General features: G+C 35.1%; 1 protein-coding gene across 1 annotated transcript in view; it reads left to right on the top strand.

Moving 5' to 3' along the window:
* LOC149549321 (Tic22-like family protein) overlaps positions 1–22,339 on the top strand; it is a 139,820-nt gene extending 117,481 nt beyond the window's left edge. Inside the window, exons 8-9 of the mRNA XM_089792770.1 lie at positions 21,412–21,639; positions 21,792–22,339. Of these exons, the coding sequence (XP_089648896.1) occupies positions 21,412–21,639; positions 21,792–22,044 (481 nt within the window). The 3' untranslated portion in view covers positions 22,045–22,339. The remainder of the gene's footprint in view (positions 1–21,411; positions 21,640–21,791) is intronic.
* The last annotated feature ends 391 nt before the right edge of the window (positions 22,340–22,730 follow it).

Raw genomic sequence — 22,730 nt, 5'->3', positions numbered from 1 at the left:
AAAATCATTAAGTAATGTGTCTAAATTCTCCACAACATTATTATGTTGAAGTGTTCTTTGTATATGTAATGCTTTGTGCGATCTGTCCAATGTGTTACTTAGGATCCTTGTTTTCTGTCTTCTTTTTTGATCACTCCTTGGCTTTAGCAAAAGCCATTAATGAAATCTTTATTAAGGCAGCTTCATCAAACGATTCTACATTGTCATCTTTGTCCATGCTGGTAATGATTTTGCACAAGTCACTTTCCAACAATGTTCGCATTCTAGATGAGGTTGGGGTCTTTGTCATAGTTACTGCTATCTTACCTTTTATCTCTGTAGTAGCTGTGATGTTCTTGTGTGTAAATGTGTCTTGATCTGATGGTATAACTGATGGAATGTCACTTTGATCAACTGTATCACTCACGATGAATGAAGGTTTACCTTCATTTATCATCTTGCTTACTTCTTCTTCAGTTATATCCTCTTCCTTCTCTTTCTTCCCTTTTTCCTTATCTTGTTCTTCATTACTAATTTCCTCTGCCTCATTAGTTTTTCAAACATAAAAGCTTGAATTTCATCATTTGATACAAAGTTATCCTCAAAACTTTGTTTTTCCTGTTCATGCTCTTCTTGTGAAGTATCAAGTGTAACAGGTACACCAAAAACAAAGAAGCCTGATTGTTGGACTGTACTGAAAAATTGATTCACGTCCTTTGTTTCATTAGGAGGATTCACTTCTATTCTCTGATTGATACTCCAATTAGCTTAGGTGTAGATGTGCCCTTGTAATTGTAATGTCCCCATTTTTGGCAAGTCTGTGCAGTTGATGGAGTTAGCTCATCATAGCAACCCTCGTGAGCTAACAGGGTGTTTTGGCGTCCCAGTTGTGGACTTACTATTTTTAGTAAGTCTATTTTTTGCTGTTGCTATTTTTGGTAGTGCAGTGGGTGGCTTTGGCAGTTGGTCGTCACCTGTAGTAAATAAGGTTAATAATTGCATGAGCTCTTATTTATTGGTTAATTATTAAGTTGCATCATTATAATAATATTAAAATTTATAGTATTATAATAATGACGAGATATTTCTAAAAAGTGTGTTGGAAAGTTTCAAGTGTTGAGTTCTTTTGAGAAACTTCCACAATTTCTGAAGTGGAGTTTTTTAGAAAACTTGGGCCAACAAAGGATTATAAATAGGAACTCATTTCATTATGAAAAACATGCTTGGATAATACATTTGCTTTTGTTGCATTTGTGGCTTTTTCTGAGCTCTGAATTGTGAGCCCTTGCTAAAGTGTAAGGGTTTCTGAGTTTCATAAGATTGTTTGAAGTCACTATTGATGTATAGTGGTTTCATTGGTTAAATCTCCTATTTGTGACTATCTGTGATTGGGAGATTGGAATTATAATTTTGAGAATTTTGAGTTGGTGTGTGCAAATTATGCTGAAGTATATGATTTGCATCTCTTTCTATCTCCTACTATAATACCTGTGTCTACGGAGAGTCGGATTTTGGAGACTGCGTTAAGGATGGTGGAGAAATTATTTGTGAGAGTCGAATGCAATTCTGAAGTTTTCCTGGGAAGTGCAATTTTCTGCCGTTAATGTTCAGAGATCAATAGGTATTTCACGTGAGCCTTTAAGGTGTAAAAGTGGGAGTTCTAGAGGCTGGACACATCAATTCCTAGCTTGAGGGGGCTACAAATCAAGGGCCCATAGCCATTTCCTTAACCCATGTGTTCCATTACTGCTCAGCGTCAATAACCAAGGGCCTGCAACTTCATGTATATGACCAGTGTTTCAATTCGGGATCAGCATTTTAGTATTTTGAGGGTGTGGCAATCTATTTGACAAGCAGCAATTGCATTCCAGGGGTTCTGCGATTGTGTATTTTGCTGGTTCATCAATTTCCAGGCACATGAGGTTGAAGATCTATTTGGCATTGCTGGGTTGTGTGCTGCAGTACTCCCAGGTTTAGCATTGTCTTATGTGATTGTTATTTATATGCAATTGTGCAATCAGAATCCGAATTCCGGTATTGGAGATAGATATATATTTTCCAGTAATTTAATTGAGGCAAACAATCAATGTAAAAAACATTGTTCAGTTGCATCAGCATTTTGGATAGAAAGAAATTCAGAATTAAGTAAATTGGTATAGTGAGCTGAATTGTTTTGTCCTTCACCATGGTTCTCTAGAAAATTGCCTCTATCTTTTAATATTTTGGGTGTGGTAATTTGAAATTGGGAAAATAGCGAATTGACAAACATTTGGAGTTCCTTAATATTGTTTTGACTAAATGCCAAATCTCTGATTAGTAAGGGAAGTTGATATTTGTTAAAGCCATAACCGACAGGAGTTATTACAGTAATCAACCTCATTCAATACTTCAGCAATGGCTTACTCTGTTTCTTCTGTTATTTCTTCACATAGACCTACCATTATCTTGACAATTCTCATCTTGGTCCTCTTTTTGAATCTAGCTTTACCCAATATTTCCTTCATTTCTTTAACTGTAACTAGAGTGCATAAATCAAAAAGTGTTTTCTCTCTTTTCCTTTGATCTTCTTCCAAAGCTAACTAGCTTCTAACATCTTGCTTATCGTATAACATCAGGTATACTACCTTTGATCTCTAATAGATTCCTTTTGAAATTTAAAAGATATGTTATAACAAAAGTTTCAAGTAATACTTGATCATTGTCCTCGTGCCTTGCACAGTACTTTTCAAGTTCATTAATCTTGCCTTCATTTTCTATCCTACTCATGACTTTCTTCATGTCTGGTTTCCATTTCTTTCTTTCATCCTCTTGGCTTAACTCTGCAACCTTTGACTCGTCCTTCTCTGCTACCTCTACTTTATCCTTTGTCTGCCTTGTTTCCTTGGTCTCATCTGCTGTTTTAGACTTGGCAACCTTAGCTTTCTTGGGACTGGGTCCTTGTGCTTTTTCATTTTGTCTTGTTCTCTTGCAAGTGTAGGTTTCTTTGGTTTTTCTGTCTCGACTATAGGAGTTATCCTTATGGACTTTCTTGTAGCTTTGAGAGGTTGTGCCGTAACCTCAGTCTCGACGAGCTCAGTGATGGGTGTATCTTGCACCTCTTGTGCTTCCATACCTTCTTCCACATTGTCCTTGACTGTCTCTACACTTGTGCTACCAATTTGTGCCTTAGAAATATCTTTGGTGTTCTTCAATGCTGAGCACTGTTGTTTTGTGATTCCTTCCTTTTCTTCTTTCTTTTCCACAAATTTCTCTACCTTCCTCTTCCTAGAACCTCTATACAATTCTTCGCCGAACTAATTGAAGTTCTCTTTATATGTACCCCATCTCTCTACACTAGTGTCTCTTGGTGATGCAAGCGTAACCTTTGCATACTGTTCAATCATCTCATAACTGACTTCATAACCTAGTGGATGTATCCATATGTGTCTTGGTTCAATTGCTTCCATGCAAGTGAAGTCTGTTTCAAGTTCCAACCATGAAGCATACTGTCTTTTCTTACTTGTCAATAATTTCCTTGGGTAACTCTCTGTTTTATCTCCTTCTGAAATCCCTTGAACAAACCAAATAAGTCACTGGTTATGTTAATTCTGTTCAGCATGTTATAATGTTCTGTTATTAAAGCTTCTGTAGGTACTGTTAATGTTTTGTAGCTTCGGTCAAATATTCTAATCGATGAAATCAAATTTGCCTTGCTTTGATCCTTCAGCTTTAATTTCAGTCTTTCATTTTCTTCATTTGCTTTGTCCAAATCTTCAAGTGCTGCTTCAAAGTTGCCTTGCAAATTATTTGTACCCATCAGGATTCTCCTCAAGCTGTGGAACTTCTTCTGAGGAACTAAGTTCTTATACCAATTGTTAGAAATAGGCTATTTAGGGGGCCAGGGCAGAATTAGTATTGCAACACTTTTGCACCTATTGAATATTTCAAAACTATAGTGCAAATATATATTATATATGTAAGTGTGTATATATATATATATATATATATATATATATATATATATATATATATATATATATATATATATATATATATATATATATATATATATATATATAAAATATATGAGATGTTTACTTGCCATTATATTAATCACATTCTAATGAATAGACATGTCTTGAGAAGAGACATGTCTATCCATACTATATCCTATATTAGAGAGATGGCTGCCATTTGGAAAACACATACCAACACATTATGGCAGTGTTATTAACCTTTGCAACAGATCCCAAATTAACTAACATGGTATCAGAGCCAGCTGCAAATGATAATTGACTATGGCTATTATTTTGAAGACAAATAAATCCCTTAATAAATTTGTAGCGAGATGGCATGTGATGGGCAGAGGCATAGACAATGACGACGCCTCAGGTTACTATACTGCATGAAACAAGATAATGTCTATAGGTTTGAGGATCCATTAGGGCTTTAGATCTAATTGTGTAAAGTGCAAATCTCTATGTGAGCTACGCAGGGCAATGTTGAATGGACATACAAATTAAGGTTTACTCCCATTGTGTGGGACACACAGTGATTGAAGGAACGAAGGATGATCACGTGGATTGTCTGAGACAGGTTGGGAAGAATAATCAGACACAAAGAAAAAATATTTTAAAGACTATTCAGCGGTAGATTTAAATGACAGGAAAAACTGATAATTGACAGTCACAGGCCCTCATAATAATTTATAATGCAGAAGATGTGTCTAATAGTGATGGCTTCATCATTGGTCAAGAGTTAATCACCTGCGATCAACTTCTTATTAAATGATCATAATAAGCAGGAGATGCAGGGACTGAGTGCTACTTCGAAAACGATAATACTCATGCTGAACGTGTTTGTGATTTTTTCTGAATACAATATATTTTATGTGTATTTGTAAAATTATTGATTAGTGGGCACTCCTAATATCTCCAAATATCATTGCTAATGATGAGATGATAAAGTTTAATACTTTAATTATATGGGAAAAAAATAAATTTTTGCTCAAATTATAGTGAATCTGAAATATTTATTTCTTGGTGAATTGGTTCGAATTATTGTTGGATTTTGCTGGAGCAATATTGGGGAAGCCATCCCTTTCCTAGTTCGATTGATGAACGAATGTTCCAATGGAGCCTTTTCATATTCCTACACACCAACCACAAGGATGAATGTCTGTATTTGGCATGTTCTTTGAGGTCTGATGACTTATTCTATACTTGCTAAAAGCTGAAACAAGCACAGGAGATTTGCCCAGCATATTTTCTGAGGTCAAACTTTTTAAGAATCTGATATTATCGTAGATTTTGAAAGGATGTATGCTCTAAGGAAGAATTTTGTATTCTTCTGAATGTGACTGTTCATACCTACTGAATAGCAGAGTTTGGAGTCCAAATCCTAAGTCACAGGATTCGCCGAATTTCATCCTTTTGATTCGAATTTCAGCGAATTTCAACTCTTTCCGAATGTCATCCGAATTTTATGAATTTTAACATAATACTGTAATTTAATATAATATTATTTAATTTTAAACTGATATTGAGTTATTTAGTTAAACTATTTAACAATGTTCAACTATTTTAACAACTCTGTGGATATATTAGTAATATTTAAAAATATATAAATATATATAACTAAATTTTAATGTCGAATTTTTTCCCGAACTTTTACCCTTGCCGGATTTCATTCGAATTTTATGATCGACGAACTCGAATTCAAATTCGAACCTTGTGACTTAGTCCAAATCTATGACATTTGAAGGTGGAGATAATATGATGAAGGCTTGGGTGATGTTGACTTGAAAGCAAGGAAGATTTCAGTTTTATTAATCAACAAATGCATAGCTGTGCATTCATGGGCAGCTTTTGGGCAAACAAATACTATATTTCAGTTAAAGGATGGTCTTGTTGGACATTCTATTGACTTATACATTGCTCAAAGATACATTGTAACTATTTGTAGAAATGATGGTAAACAGGCATTATTTGATACATGGGCATGGGACACATTGTGAAAGCCATACCAATGAGGCTTGAGCTACAAGGAGCTAGGTTGTATGTCTGAATATATGCAACACTGTTGGCGTACCTCTATGTTCTATAATATAAGAGTGGGAATTTAACATTGTATAGGGGAATGATAACCAATGTTATATTCCCATTTGAACAGTCCTTATATGGAGCACAAAAGATGTACTCAAATTGTTTGACAAATTCTTATATGGAGGCATTTCTTGATTCAATGCATATGGACCTTCATTGGAGCAAGTTGTTGATGTGTAGATAAGTATTTATTATCCTTGGGTATTGCATGTACCTACTCATTGTAGTCTCTCTTGTTTTTTATTTCTATAATTACAATAAAGAGCTATATGCCTTGATCCTTTCTGAGAATGTTCTTGTAGGAAAAAGAGAGAGACTGACATTTCATTAGAGGCAACCTTGAATAATAGAGTAGATGGGTTCAGTCATTTTGTGACGTCTCAATCATAGTGATTGAGAGGGAGTTTCACTATTGAAGGTGAGACACTTATGAGGTAAACTTGATTTAATTGATCATTATACTAATGATCTCATTTTAATACCTTATGGGCCTTGTGTAAATCATGAGGAAGTGATGACCTCAAAATGATTGTCACTTGTATTTGTTGATGTTATTGGAAGATGTCAATCTTACAATAACTTACTCTTCTATCACATGATTTCTTTCATGGTGGATTCAGTTCCTTAAACAGACTGTGACCTTCTAGATTGTGATAGACATCGATGGTTGAAACCGATCACTATAGATTATGAATGTTCTTATGGTAAGTGCACATTGCCTTTGAACAATTTTGAGTTATGGTGAATATCACGAGACTTGATATTCTTGGTCAAACCATATCTCTGATATCATAGTGAGATTATATCTAAAATTGGGTATCACATGTTAGGTGATTCCTCATATCACGAGTTAGGTGATATGTAAAACTAGTTATCACATGTTAAGTGATTCCTCATATCACGAGTTAGGTCATATCACGAGTTAGGTGATATGTAAAATTGGGTATCACATGTTTAGTGATTCCTTATATCACGAGTTAGGTGATATGTAAAACTGGGTATCACCTATTAAGTGATTCCTCATATCACGGGTTAGGTGATATGTAAAACTAGTTATCACATGTTAAGTGATTCCTCATATCACGAGTTAGGTGATATGTAAAATTGGGTATCACATGTTTAGTGATTCCTCATATCACGAGTTAGGTGATATGTAAAACTGGGTATCACCTATTAAGTGATTCCTCATATCACGGGTTAGGTGATATGTAAAACTAGGTATCACATGTTAAGTGATTCCTCATATCATGAGTTAAGTGATATATAAAACTAGGTATCGTGTGTTGAGTGATTCCTCGTATCATGTAAAACTAGTTATTATATGTTATATGACACTTCATATCATGTGTTATGTGATCACAAGATATTTAATATGATTATACCATTTATCTTCCCTATCTAAGAGGGAGTGTTGATGTTTGTAGCATCAATCAGATGTCATATGAGTTGACATTCTAGAAACCATTATTTATGTTGAGGTAATATGTTATTCGTAATGTGTATGAATCTTGTTTATCCTCTCTAAGTTAAGAGGGAGTATTAATATGTGGTAGCTTTAGTTGGATAAACTATAGTGCAAATATATATTATATACATGTGTAAGATATTATATATATTAATATATTATATATGAGATATTTATTTGTCATTATATTAATTACATTCTAATGAATAGACATGTCCCTTGAAGAGACATGTCTATCCATACTATATCCTATATTAGAGAGATGGCTACCATTTGGAAAACACATACCAACACATTATGGTAGTGCTATTACATTTGCAGTAGATCCCGAATTAACTAATAGTAGACACTCTCTTATATGTATTCATGTATGCATTATAAGAGCTATTTGCCTTGATCTTTTCTTTTTTCTGCACAGATGCTTTTATAGGAAAAGAAGAATGGTGCATTAGGTATGCTATTGAGGCATTGTAGAGGACTCAATCTTAGGACTATAGCTCCAAATTCGTTTCAAATTTTAATCATATGTTGATCATGCTAGAATACGTGATTCTATTAAAGACAATTATCTTCTATGATTGGAATTTTGTAAGAAGGATATCTTTCATGACAATAGGGAGCAACTAGATGATCTGATTAAATTGATCTTGGAGGATAGATGGATGCTTAAATGTTTATAGTCATGGGACTAAGTTGATGGCTGAAACATGTTTTGAAGAAGAGGAAAATAGCATTTAGAGGGACTTTGACATTACATTAGAAGCAACCTTGGAGGAGGTCAGGAGGTTGACAAATGTACTGGAGCTTTAGAAGGAAGCCAAGTTAGCATGAATGCCTGATGTAGCCAAATCTGGGGATAAATCCATAGTTGATTACATTCACTCAAATTACTATGAAATCAGACAAGTGCATTTGTGCATGGGAAGTTGCTCTTGTGAACAATGTTGTGATTATTAAAATAATAAATCATGTGCCTGATGACGAGTCCCTTGGAACAAGATATTTTCCATGATTGGAGTATATGAACAGGACATGCCTTCGTGATAGAGGTAGCAAGGATCCACATTTGTTGACATTCAATGACATTGATTCAGAGGGTGTAGACTGTGCTAATATGGTTTCTCTAACTTTTAGTTGAGGTACATTATCACTGAAGAGAAAACGACCAACATTCTCGCCAAGCCTCATCCTAGAGAGAAGCTTTGTGTACTTCTGGGACAAGCTTGATACGTTGGAGAATGAAGCCTTAGCTAAAATGAACTTCAGCATAAGTGATCTATTATTTGTATCCTTGCATATTTTTTCCTTTCAGAGAAGTTTAAGGTGAAAGCCATTGTTTTCACCCTATGGATTGAGCCATAGTGGATTTACCCTTGATGTGGTTTATGGTGGATGTCAAGTTTGTGACACTGTGACAACATCACGTGAGAGAATCTGTGGTGACTCTCTGTAAAATCCTTTTTTTTGGTCATGTGTGCGATTCCTTGACTTTATGGCCCCCCTATGCATATTATTGAAAGGTTGCAATATTTCAGATAATATACACTTGTATCTAACATTGTAAGGTGACAACTTTACAATGTTTAGTTCTCTATCATGATGAATCATATAACTTGATATTCGTAGAGATGTCATAATAGTCAGTATCTCTTGAACATCTTGATAGATATTATGACACTTGCTATCAGTTGCAGATTATTATGTTTTTTGTGAGATACTATGATATGTTGTGGTAGACATCATGAGATGTGATGTCAGTGCACATATCATAACATCTATATATAAGAAAATGTCATGTGACTTGATATTCTTGAGCATATTATATCCTTAGATATCACAAGTTAGGTGATATATCTTTTCACAATAGATGAGCCTACTGTGATAGATATGTACTTGATTAGATCTTTATCTTCACTAGCTAAGAGGTAGTGTTAAAGTATGATAGCTATGGTTAGATACATGAATGATATGTATGTATATATATGTCATTTTGCATCAACCCAAAATTGATCACTCTTCACTATCTCCTTCATCCTATTCCCCTACCTTATTTTGGACTTAGAGCACTGATTCCACTCCTGTGTCGTAACTATGAGTTGCAATGGCTCTTGCAACTCAAGCATTCTCTTTAAGAGAATGTAATATGAAGCATTTCTAGTCTAAACTGGTTTCAGAAACACTTTTGCGAAGCCCTTGAAGAGTGCATGTGAAATATAGTGATGACAGATGAAAAATTGCACCTCTCCACCATCATGAACCACTCATCTAATCCAATTGATTTTCCCCACGTCCTTGAGTGCATTGTTCATTGCATGCACACAACATGGAGTCCACTAAATATGTATATAGGCTGCCTCAACAAGCCTCCTTGCAGCTTTGCACACATGTGCAACATCTCTCACTACTTTGACTGTTTGTGGTCCAACCTCCTCAATGACCTCCCTAAGGATGCGAAACTAAAAATCAGCATCTTTATGAAAATCTAAACAATCAACTACCTTCAAAAAGTGTGGGCCCTCAATGCATGTGACCACAATGTTGATGAGTGGACAATGTGTAATGTCCATCCACCGATCCATGATAATGCTACATCGCGACCTCATCCAACATGCCTTCATCATCTCCATTAAAACCCCCACCTTTTTATATTGTCTATCCAAGACCGTGGTCCTCAATTTGTGCTCACCAGGTGGCACAAAGTCCACCAATCCCATGGATATCATCTTTATATAGTAAGGAGATTGAGTAACATGCAATGGGATGCCATTAGCAAATAAGAATTCCCCAATGGCATCATCTAGCTGATCCTTCACATGCACATTAAATAAATTAGCAATGGGGTTATTAGTGCTTGAACTTCCTGCCTTACTTTCCCCCATCCAGCTGTCCCTTGCTGAACTATGAATGGATGAAGGAATGGAAGCTGATTCTGAATATTTCCCTGCTCTCCAATGCAAGATATGTGTAGAAGTATCTTGCTGCCCCTGTAACTACTAAATAGCTTGAACTTGTTTCTTATTAGCTAGAGATTTAGGCACTGGAACTGCACTATCATTAGGAATGCCCCACAATTTGTTTGTTTCAATTCTACACATTTTCAGCATTTCTAAGGAATTTGCAAGAACTCACACCATATCTAGTCCAAAAGAGGTGGTGTGAATTAACTCTAGTATTGCTGCCGTGCCATTCTACACCACAAAGTTACATTTCCATTTCCATGTACCACCACCTGTACCTGTATTGAGTGACACTTAGATAACAAACTGTTTTAGAGGAGATCTTGGTTCAAAAGGAACCCTATTAAATGGCACCAAAGTCTCAAAGGGGTGTGCAATGTCTCCATTTTTGGTAGGTCTATGCAGTTGATGGAGTTAGCTCATCATAGTGACCCTCGTGAGCTGACAGGGTGTTTTGGGGGTCCTAGTTGTAGATTTACTATTTTTAGTAGGTCTATTTTTGGCAGGTTGATGTTGTACCAATGCATAGTTCCAGGTTTCTTTTGCCTACCATCGTTGTCTTGGTTTGAGCTGTTTTTGGTACTTGCAGGGTGGCCTCTATTTGGGTTTTTGGGTCTTTTTCTACCAGAGCTTCTTCTTTCTTGGGTTGAGCGCCTTCTTGCTCAGCTAGTTCTAGTTGAACCTATTCTTGTTGGGTTCTCTCTTATGGGGGTTACACTAGAAAATATGTGTTGGTACAAAATCAACCTGCAAAATAAGAACAAAATTCAAAAAAAGTAGACAAAACCAATGATTTTGGTAACCCTACATACAAAAATGGCTTCTATCTTCCACAACCGAGCAATTAACAAATTAAAATTGATTTTTCAAATCAATCGTTAAACTCAATCAAGGCTTCAGACAGCTGAGAAATTTCTTTAGAATAATAATAATAGATATATATTTCAATCAGTGTTACGGGACTCGGACTCGCCTTTGACTCGGAAAGTCAAAATCTGAGTCGGATTCAATCTCGGCGACCGTACTCGGCAAAGACTCGGAAAATTGAAAAACCCATGAAATTCAAAGATTTTTAATGGTTTAAAGATTTTTTCATGCATCTTTTAGTCAATTAACATCAAATACATAATAATTGAGATAAATAGAAGCTACTTAATACACATATACCATTTTGCATAGATCACATAAGTATAAAAGCGAATTTCTGAAGGAAGACTACTACCTTAACAATCACCTGAAGATTGATTTTGGCGATAAGTGGCAGGGACCGGGATTTTGGCACGAAAACTATGTATTTTCTCGTCAGGCTGAACTCCTCGCAAGAAGTTGCTATATCTGCCACTTCTGGACCAGATTTTAAGCTATGATAGCATGTATTCAATATGTATTTAATAATAACAATGATATTTGTCAATACATATTCAGTTAATATATTCTTTTAATCATTTATTTAATTAATTATTTATGAAATACTTATTACAGACTGGGCTATCACACTTGGAAAGCCTATGAACATACGACCAAACTGAGAGCATTCATTATAATTAACTGTTGCAATTATTACATGGTAAGCAACAACGCTTTCTTTTCTTAAAGATATCCTTAATACTTATGCATTGATATTGTGACTGTACTCTCAAGAATTGCTCATTTTGGGTGTAATGTACTATCATTTTCTACATGGTCTCCTAGCCATAACCTTTTCTTCTCTTCTCTCTACTTTCTTGTGGCCATGCAAATTAACGTAAATAACAATGTCCTTCATCACATTAGCTACAAATTGTTCTTCATTGCTCTATAGGGCTGTGACTGTGTTCTCCACACAACTGCCACTGTTGGTCTAAGATTTTATTATCTCTTTATTTATCATCGAGTTGATCTTGAATACCATTTATAATAAGTCTCCAGTACTTTTGACTATCTTTGGCTAGCTTCTGCTGCAGTATCATTAAATTGTTCAACACTACACGGTAACGGTACTGATCTTAGTGACTCTTCTTGTGATCTTATACTGCTGCTATCTTTTCCTGTTTTAGAAAACTGTCCCTTTTATCAACTTTCCACACCTTCCTTGAAAAGTCACACTCGTTTCATAAGAGCTTGAATTCTTTGGGATAAGCTTGTGTGTTATTATGATATATCTAAATATCATTGCCTTATTTTCTGGGATGGTCTGCCTTGCTCCCTTATGCAAAGTAAACTTTTCAAAATTATATTGCATCATTTTCAGATCTGAAGATGAAAAGTTCCTTAAAACTGATTTCTGTGATCATCAAAATATCCAGACTTCAAATTCTTTACCACAACCTTAGCAGGAAATTCTACATTTTTAGATGTAGGCAACAGAAATCTCATTATGGTGGGTTTATTGGTGGGTTTATGATGCATTTGATGCCAACAATGGTCTTCTAGATCAGGGTTTGTACAAGTTTTAAGAACTTGGGGCTTCCATATGGCTTCTTTTTTATAAACCAGCATCAATAACTATGATGCAAGACATGAAAAAAGAATAGATCAGAGTCCTTTTTTGCTCTTTTTTGCTGCACCCGCCGGCAAGAGTCTTGAGCTTGGGGCTCGGCGAGTTTGACGAGTCTCTGGACTCGGTGAGTCCACGTGGACTCTGCTAGGACTTGATTAAGTCTGAGTCTAGAGGCCATTTGCCTTGGAAAGGTGGACTCTGCCTTGGACCGACAAAGTCCCATAAATATGATTTCAATTCAAATTTCGATTCTGATTTATTAAATTGAACCAAGAGCATTAACAACGACTCTTTATGATCTCTTCATCCCAATATTCTAAAGGGAGTGTGGAGAGCCTTACCCAATAGAGACCCAATTTTATTTTTTCTTGGAAGCATCTAGTCCAGGAGTCCATCTTTTCAAGTAAAGGACAATTGCAACCACTCAAAATTGACTAGCAAGACACTGTCTTTTCGAAGCTTAGCTATTAAGGATGTCAATATCTGAATGCAAGCTTGAGAAACTCCCTACAAGAGCATTCATCATGTAAGCAGAGGCTTTGTCAATGAGGGCATTAGGAATCCTTAATGAGAAGTACGCAAAAATATCAACAAGCACAGAATCAATTATAGGAGCCTCATTTGATATGGAATCACGAGTATACTCAGGTTTGGTAGAAGGATCCTCAGGCAATACAGACTATGCTAACCTTTTGTATGATCAGATTATAGTTACATGACTCTTGGTATTCCATGTGTTGGTTGTACCATTGGATGGGTTTCTCATCTATAGAAAATATATATGGAAGAACCAACTATCCAACTATATTAACATCATGTATGGTCGGATCATAGTTACATGACTCTTGGTATTCTGACAATATGGGGAAAGCAATAGTCTAATGGTATAACCAACTCGTGGAATACCAAGAGTCATGCAACTATGATCTGACCAGACATGGTGCTAGCATATTAAATGAATCAGCAAGTACAAGTCTTCCACATAGATAATCACCTTCTATTACCACAGTTGCACACTATGAAATCAGTACTTATAAACTTTACATTGTTGGTACATATACATGTTGTAGGTATACTTTTGATAGCAACCACATGGCATCTAGAAGAAAATTCATCATTTAATATAATTTAAGTGTTTTCTAGAGCATGATCAGTGATGTAGGAGCACACGTAGCAAGATGTGAGGGCAGGATAATGTCCTAGGAGATGGCACTAGTTACTGCAAGTAGTCAGGAGTAATATTATGTTGGTGTCAGGTACCACAAGCTGGAAGCCGGTAATGGTAGTTATACCTAGAGAAGCATACATCCTAAAAAAATCCTTATTTTTGTCATTTTTATAAATCTCCAAATGAAACGTTTTTTCCAAAAAAAATCTCAATATAATTGGCTGCAATTTCAACAATTTTTAAAGGTTTGAAGTTGCTCAAAACATTGTGAATTAATTGCTCAGAAACATTTTATCATCTACAGAGTTGTGTGATACCCCAACAGCAAGAAATCACTATTTAATCAGGTTTTCCATTGGTTTTTAGCACAAAATTGAGCAGTAGGTACTGGGTGTGGTTCACCATCAAAGATTTGCCATATATCATCAGGCTGGTGAGGCAAATCAGAGGTAGGAAACCTTGAATGGATGTATATTTGTAATAGATGTTATGGACATTAAATTAGAGAGACATTCTCTGTTATAGTTCTATGTATGATGTTAATGACGTTAACATGGAATGGTTAAGAAATGTGCTGTTTTTTCTTAGTATTCCGCTCTACTGTTATTTGACTAAGGCTCATAGTAATGCTGTCGATGTATATAAAGCCAACCACACAATTTAGTGGGACATAGTAGACAATATCATAATATTAAGAGGGCTTTTGTCTGTTTTTTTTCATATCCAAACCTTATAAGAATACTTGTCAAAAGTAAATATAGAAATCCAGATCAAACTGAAATGAACTCTATTGGCTTGTTATCAAACCTAAAGAGGTTTGTTTTCTTGGAATTCTTGTGATCCTGACTATTCAAAATAATTTTGACATTTCAATTGTCAATAATGATACCAAGTGGTTGTTTAGATTACGAATGTTAGGTTGTGTAAACTTTTGAGATGCTTACAAAGTATGATAGTTTGGAGCTTCAATTTGACATTGGTCATCAAGTTTTAAAGACAAGTGGGTAGGCTAGCCACAATTGTATAATCAATTGGGAAGTCAAAGTATATTCATAACAGCACATAGACATTGTGGAATAGGAAGCATAGTGGTTGCAATCAGAAAGATAATAATTGACTTTTAGTGCTGCAAACAATGAACTGGAGCAATATGTTATATCAAAATGAAGGATTGTTTTGGTTATGTTTGAATTTTCTATATTTTTACATGCTTAATGCTTTGCTAATTTGTGAAATTCATTGCTTAACTGCATGCCATTCACTTGTTAGGGTACTACATTCCATTTAGGCTCGCCATATATATGGATGTTCAAAAGGCCTGCATGGAACAAAACTACAGTACATGAATGCTTTAAACATATAGCATTGCATTCCATCAGGAAAACTAATACATGCCCTGAGCAAAGTCACACTTTAGTGTCGTGGGCTTATCTTAATCTCTCCTGAAACATGCTTCATATATTTTCTCCATAATGATCCAGATAGATTTCAGCAACAACTGTACCATTGAAAGGGAATGTTCCTAATGCTCTCATTGAAACTTGTACCTATAATCTCAAATTCTCAATTCAAAGTAACACTTGTATGTAAAATCAAGGAAATTTTACTTATAAAAATTTAAAAATTAATAACTAAACTTGTGGCTCAAATAGTTGCTCTCTTCATTTGTACTACCAAGTCTTTATCATCCAATGGAAATTTGTTTTTAACACTCGCTTGACTGTTGACAAATCTGCTAAAATAATTATCAATGAGAACATTTTAATATTGTTTAAGGTCCTCAGAGATGTAATGTTCAGTTTCAAAAGCATTTTTAGCCGATAGGCTAAGTTATGTGGCACAAAAAGGCATGGTAAATTTCCCGAATGCAAACAAACGAGTTTTCTGACAGGAATACAGTGGACACAATCTGATTCCTTCATGGCTGAATTCCAATTCGTGGGAACCATTCAACTCACAACTTGATGTCAAAGCTGAAGAATTTGGTGTGCAGGAGTGTTAAGGTGGAGGAAGCACCTGCAATGGCGGAGGAGGAAATGGTTTACCCTTCTTTAGGGGAGATCGTTGAGGATGAGTGAGGTGGCGTGGATCATCTCCAACACACAAGCCGGTGGTAGGGCCTCTTCTCTCCGCCCTCCCAACAACTGATGGTGATAGGACTATGGTGCTCTGATCCCGATCCTTTTACAAGACCCAAAATAAGGCAAGTTCTCCAGCTCCTGAATTTTCAAGCTCCCTTGTCTCGTCTATCAAGATAAGGCAATTGCTTCTGCTCTTGAGCTTGGACTGCCTACACCTCATCTACCCAGGACTTGAAGTGGTAATGTTTCTATTGGTAGTAGTTTTCATGAAGTTCAGAACTTGTATGCCATGTCTTTCTTGTAGTAGCGATCAATTAGGCCTATTTTCTGGAATGATTAATCTCCAGTATCAGACTTTCAAGGTGTGTTTTTATTCTTTTGGGTGTTAATCTTCCAGTTTGGTGCGCTGGGCTATTTGTTCAAGTGCAGAAAGAGAATAAGAAACACCCATTGAGGAAACATGTGCCCTCCCAGTAAGCGAAAGGATCTATGGGGATTCAGGGCCCCTGCTCCTACTGTGAAAGAAATCTTCAATGGGAACAGAAGAATTGTTTTTAGATTTCTTCCATATGTACAAGAAAATTTATCCTAGCAGAGATGAGATTCAGGGTCCTATGATGGAAAATTTGGGGATATGTTTGCGGAGGAGACGGCTGTAGCGAATTCCGAGTGGATTGTTTTGAATGGTGTTGTGAATGTGGAGGGAATGCAGGAGGAGAAGGAGAAGTGCCTGGAATTTTGTATCGAGAAAGGGCTCTGCATTCCGGCCATGAAAGGCTTGGATGTTGATAATTTGAGCAGATTTGAGTTTTAGAAGAAACCCTTCTCCACATGACCGTCGGCTTATCCCCAGATGTCGGCTACATGTCAAATGTAAATTTGTGTAGAGTAAAATGTTTGGAGTGTCAAATGATATTTTGGATGAAAATTCTTTCATCAAAAGGAAAAATATATTTGGGTTGAGAATTTGTGGGTTTCCGGTATCCAATGCGTATACCACTCCACTCCAATTTCAGTCCTAATTTTTTATGAAACCTTAATTGTTGTCTTGTCTTAATAAGAATCTTAACTAGCTAATTTAGAAGTGTCAAAAGAGTTGAAATAAAGCTTCTGAAAAATCTGAAGTGAAATACAATAGAATAATAAAATATGTTTCAATTTTAATAATGTTTAGCGAGGTTGGTTCTAGAAAATGATGAGGTACTAGAGAGAAAGGTAATTCTTGTTGATTCTATCAATAGGAGGCTAGCAAGGTTAGATCACCCTAATTTTATCTTTTATCTTTTGTGAAGCTACTGCCAAATAGACTATTCCATTCATGACTTGAGTCATCCTTAGAATTGCTACAATCATTTTTGTTTTGTCACATTAATGTCTTATATGGTTAGAGTCATGTGCTATGTGATATTGAAACTTACAATAAAGATTTGGTATCTTGGATGAAGTGGTTTTGTAGGCACTATTAAAGCCTTGCCTTAAATATGTTGAATAGAAACTTCTTTAATATATTGATCAAATGGCACAACCATTTGAGAAAATATCAATTTCAATTTCTAATTCCCAATAGGCTAGATGAGGTTGGTTGTAGAAAATGACGAGACTAGAGAGGAGATGGGTACGTCTTATTGATTCTTAACAAGCTCTAACTTTAGCTTTTTTCCTTTTCTGAAAGCTTTTTCCAAGTTGGCTAGGTATTTAATGCTAGACGACTTAAAAAATCCTCATTAACTATTTTTCACTGACATCCGATCTATCTCTGTATTTTTGTTTTTTATTTTATTTTTTCAAACAGAAAGTAAAAGTCAAAAAAATAGCCCAAGAAATTGGCCTAAAGTAAATCTTATTTTATTTTAAAGCTTTGACTACCTGCCAAAACAATTTTGGATGACTTGTTTTACTCGGTTTAATAATATTATTTTCTTATTATGTCTATTTTCCATTTTTACTCTATATTTAATTGATTATTTTTTAATCTGTAAATTCTAATAAACATATGCAACTTATAATTATTTTTATTTTATATTTATATAAAGATCATCACATACAAGATTGTTTCTCTAAATGGAGATTTTTTTGGTAATAGTCCCCTACATAATGCGGTTTCCCTGATTCTGATAGAGCATCTTCAATGGATCTAAAAGATTTCTAATGATATAATCTAAATTTTCATATAATTATAAAATCCAACAAATAAAATCTTTTAAACATTATTAAAAATTTAAATGACAGATAAAATCTGTTATTAATTTATCATCATAGTAATTTAAAAATTTAAATTTAAAATAACAAGTAATTAGATTTGTAAACCATGTAAAAATAACATTTGCAAAATTGACAAATTAAAAATGACAAATTTTCTTGAAAATTTTTCTATTCCAAAAATATTGCACATATATTTTATACAACTTTAATACTTCAAATAATAGTATTTTAAAAAGATATCTAATAATTTTATAAATTTTCGAGGAACAATGATATGTATGATTTTTGATATTAGGAGGAGGGCAAGACAAGGGAGAGGAAGATGAAGATGAGGAAGACGAGGAGGAGGGGGGGCGACAAGGATGAGAAGGACGAGGATAAGGATAGGAGGAGGAAGAAAAAGGAGAAGGGGAAGCGGGAGATGGAGAAGGAGAAGAGCAAGGAGAAGAAAGAGGAGAAGGAGAAGGAGAAGTAGGAGAGGCGGAGGAGGAGGTGGAGGTGGTGGAGGATGATGAGAATACGAGGAAGAGGAGGAGGAGATGACAAAGAAGATGAAGAAAAAGTAGCATCGACAGTTGAGAGATTTTAGCAAAACAATCTTCGAAGTCTGTCCAACAACATCACCACAAACAATCGAGAGATAATATAGGGTGTAAGGTGAACAGACCATTATATTCAAACTGTTTAAATTTGTGAAATTGAAATGGTAGGAGAAGTTGCGCAAAAAAATACGACTCAAAAATGTAGGTTGGAAACATATTCTAATTCACTATATGAATTAAAATATGATAAACATTACAGAATGAGAAATTTCTCAACATTGAAACATTTAGTCCACCGTTTTCAAATGATGCATAAAAAAGAGAAATGCACATTCTTATTTGTTTGTTTAACTTATTTTACAAAGAATAATATAATATTAGATATATTTTTCTATTGGCTAAAAACATTGCACCTCTTGTAGGTGCAACTGCTAGTCTATTACTGTATGTTGAGCTGTTTGATTGAGAACCTTTTATGTTGAACTTTGCAATTGCTTCCCTTGTCATATAATTTCCTTTTCACTTTTAATATAGTCCTATTTCTGTGTTCTAGAAATTGCAAGTACTATTATGTCACAAATATGAATCAGTTAATTCCCATTTTGTAGTTTATTATGTCTGCTCAGCAGAGTTAAACAGTTTTTTAAATGACTCTTTTTGAGCTTGAGGATTTTGAGATCTTCGAGGCCGCATTGGATAGTCATGAGGTTGAACGTCTTAGGAGAGGCTCTGAACTAGGAGCTTCATTATCAGGATCTGCAGTTGTCTAACATAGCTGTATTTGTAGTAGCACGAGTCATTGGCTACATTTACTTTATGGAACTTAGTTTATGGGTTGACTTTATACAACATTCTTTCAATTGAAATTTTGTCATCTGTAACCATCTACTTATTATTTATGCAATGCAATCAATGATTTCAATATAAACAATAAAATTCCCTTCTCTACAATTCATGGGTTTAACTCTCTAGAGTCTATGGTATTTGCTCTCTATATTTCTGTGGTATGTAATAGCCCTTAAATTTTAAAGAAGTCATTTTTAAATTTGAAATTTTCAAAAACTCTCTAATTTTGGTTTACCAAATTTTCCCCAAATGATTTTTGCTGCTATGAGCACAACATACCACCCACATGTAAATAAAACATTTAGGCTGTTCTAAAACTTTTGCGTCCCTATTTGCTGGTTCACAGAAATTGTAATGTTCCTATTTTGAGCAAGTTTCTGCACTTGGCTTGGTCAGGTCACCATCGCGACCCTAGTGGGATTTGAGGGTCTCAGTTGTGGGGTTGTAGGCTTTTCAGTAGCCTATGGCGTGTTTTGGCTTCATTTGAGGGACTTACTATTTATCGTAAGTCAATTTGTTGGTTCTGATGAGCTCAGTTGAGTTAGAAGAGTTGAGTGATGCTCTTAGTTTTTATTTCGGGCTTCTGGTTTGGGTTCCAAGAATCTTGGAGGGAGTGTCTATTTATAATAAGTGACCCCATCAGGTTCATTCATCATCTTTCATCATCAGGATCACTTTGGTGTTGTCAGATTTCAATTCTGATGCCTCTTCAGTTATAGCCAGTTGGGGTTATTACAGAAATGCCATACGATTATTCTGCTTCAGTAGAATTTAATGAATCATAACAGTGACATTTACTCTGTTTTCCAGTGAAACTAATGTGCAATTACCTGATGGTAGTCACAGTTTCTTTTACAATGGCTGCGTATATGTGGATTGTATAATAATTGTTTTCACAAGATTCTACAGGTCAATAAGAAACAAAAATTCTAAAATAATCTTTAAACTAAAATCTATAATCTTAATGACCTACGAGTAATTTGAAAAGCCTTGGTAGTGATTAATCTATAACTGGATATCACTTTTGTGTCTAGATTTTGATTGTAGTCTTTCAAAATTGTGTTTGAACTATGGTAGTATACGCATTACATAAAGACCATTGTCATGATAGATTATAACATTTTCATATCTGTCTTATGCATGTGAAAAGGAGGATATTGCAAATTGGAAAAAACGTTGTTGTAAAACTCTAAGTAAACTATTAGGAGCTTATCTTATAGTCGCTCTAGCATCTTCACAGTGAGCCAAAAATAGAGCTTTCTTGGCTTATGGAGCTACTTCTGGGTGTGCAGATCCTGGTTTTTATTCCATCATATTACATAAATAAATCAAGGCCATGGGTTTAATTGTTTTCATTCCACCTTGATATCTATTATCATTATATCATCATCAATATGCTGTTTGATTGTGGCTTTTGCATGGGTTCTTGAAACTTTTAAATTTTCATGCCGAGTCAATGGAATTGTTCTATTTAGTATTTTATGATGTATGCTTTGTGGTGGGTTTTCCATGAAAAGTTAAATGTTATCTTCATACCATTTTGAGAATTCAATCTGATATTGCATGATACATTTTTCTTGGAGTATACTGAATCATTTCTAGTTTTCAGAGCTGCAGCAGCAGTCTCAAGAGCAATGCAGCTATCTATTGGCATCACGCCTGATGTGAAAGGGGAGCTTGGGGCAAGAAGCTTAGAGGAAAATGGAGCAAATATCTCTTCCTTTGGGCCTGAATCTGAGATGGAGAAAACAAATGAATCTGGGTTCTCAAAATTATCCCAAAGTTCTGAAAAATCAGGGAATTTATTGGAGGAAAGGTCTAGCAAGTCAGATTCAAGGTAGTGTATCACAATATCAATAGGCCATATGGCGTCAATTATTGTATGGTTAGATTGGACATTTTCTAGGTACTGAATATTGAATTAATGCTTTGTGTTGATAAATGAATTACTTGCAATATTTAACATCAATACGTAACACTTATTTGCAGAGGCTCAGCTCTGGCGGGAGGTCCTGAGCAGAGGTTTAGCGATCATATTCAACTGCCAAAAATCACGATAGTTGGCATTTCAATGAGTGGACGTGAGATGAACAAGGTTGGCATGGAAAAATTGACGAGGGAAATAGAAGAAAGTAAGAGTAAGCATGATTTTGATGAAGACACAGATCCCTTGTTTGTTGCCAACGTCGGAAATTTTACTGACATTGTTTCTTCAAGAACAGATTTAGAGGAGAGGGAATAGCATGTATACATGAATCCATACAACTTTGTGTATTATAAATGTAGACAAATATTCTCCATGCTATATTTATGCACAAATAATGCCGGCTCTTGAATTATGCTTTGTTCTGTCACAATGTTTAAACGACGTATCTATCTTGTTGTTGGAGGCTGGGGTTGATGGTAGTTGGATGTGATCAGTGTTACTAAAATGATTGGTTAGATGATATATTTTCTCTCCCGGGATGTTGTAATTATGCAAATATTAATTTATATGGGCCAGACAAGTCATCTGGTTGCGTTTTGTATGGTACAAACTTGAGGTACTTCTCTTTCATGAATTCACTTTCGACTTAATGATTAGTCATATTTGTTTTCCTTTCAATTTTTACTTGTAAAAACATGTCCTCTACCAATATCAGATTCCTATATTCATTTTCCTTTCAGTATGTTTCAGATAAAAAAACGTAGTTCTGTGTCCTCCCTTCTTTTGCTTATACATTACACGTTCTCTTCCTTTTAAAGCTGACCGACTAAATTTTGTTTTGTAGTGACAAATCGTGAGGAATAGTTTCTTAGTCTAGAATATAGAAAATGACTATCATTTACATTCTTTAGCTCATGGATAGCGAAAAAAATTAACAATTTTGATATTCTGCATTGTTTGAAGTCCATCCCTGACACTTAACCTAAAGTGTCCCCGAAACT

Source organism: Cupressus sempervirens, chromosome 7 (assembly GCF_028749045.1).
Source record: "Cupressus sempervirens isolate cs-2001-9-10 chromosome 7, ASM2874904v1, whole genome shotgun sequence".
Lineage (NCBI taxonomy): Eukaryota > Viridiplantae > Streptophyta > Pinopsida > Cupressales > Cupressaceae > Cupressus > Cupressus sempervirens.
The sequence above is the reverse complement of the archived record's forward strand: the minus strand, read 5'-3'. Positions and strand labels throughout refer to the sequence as shown.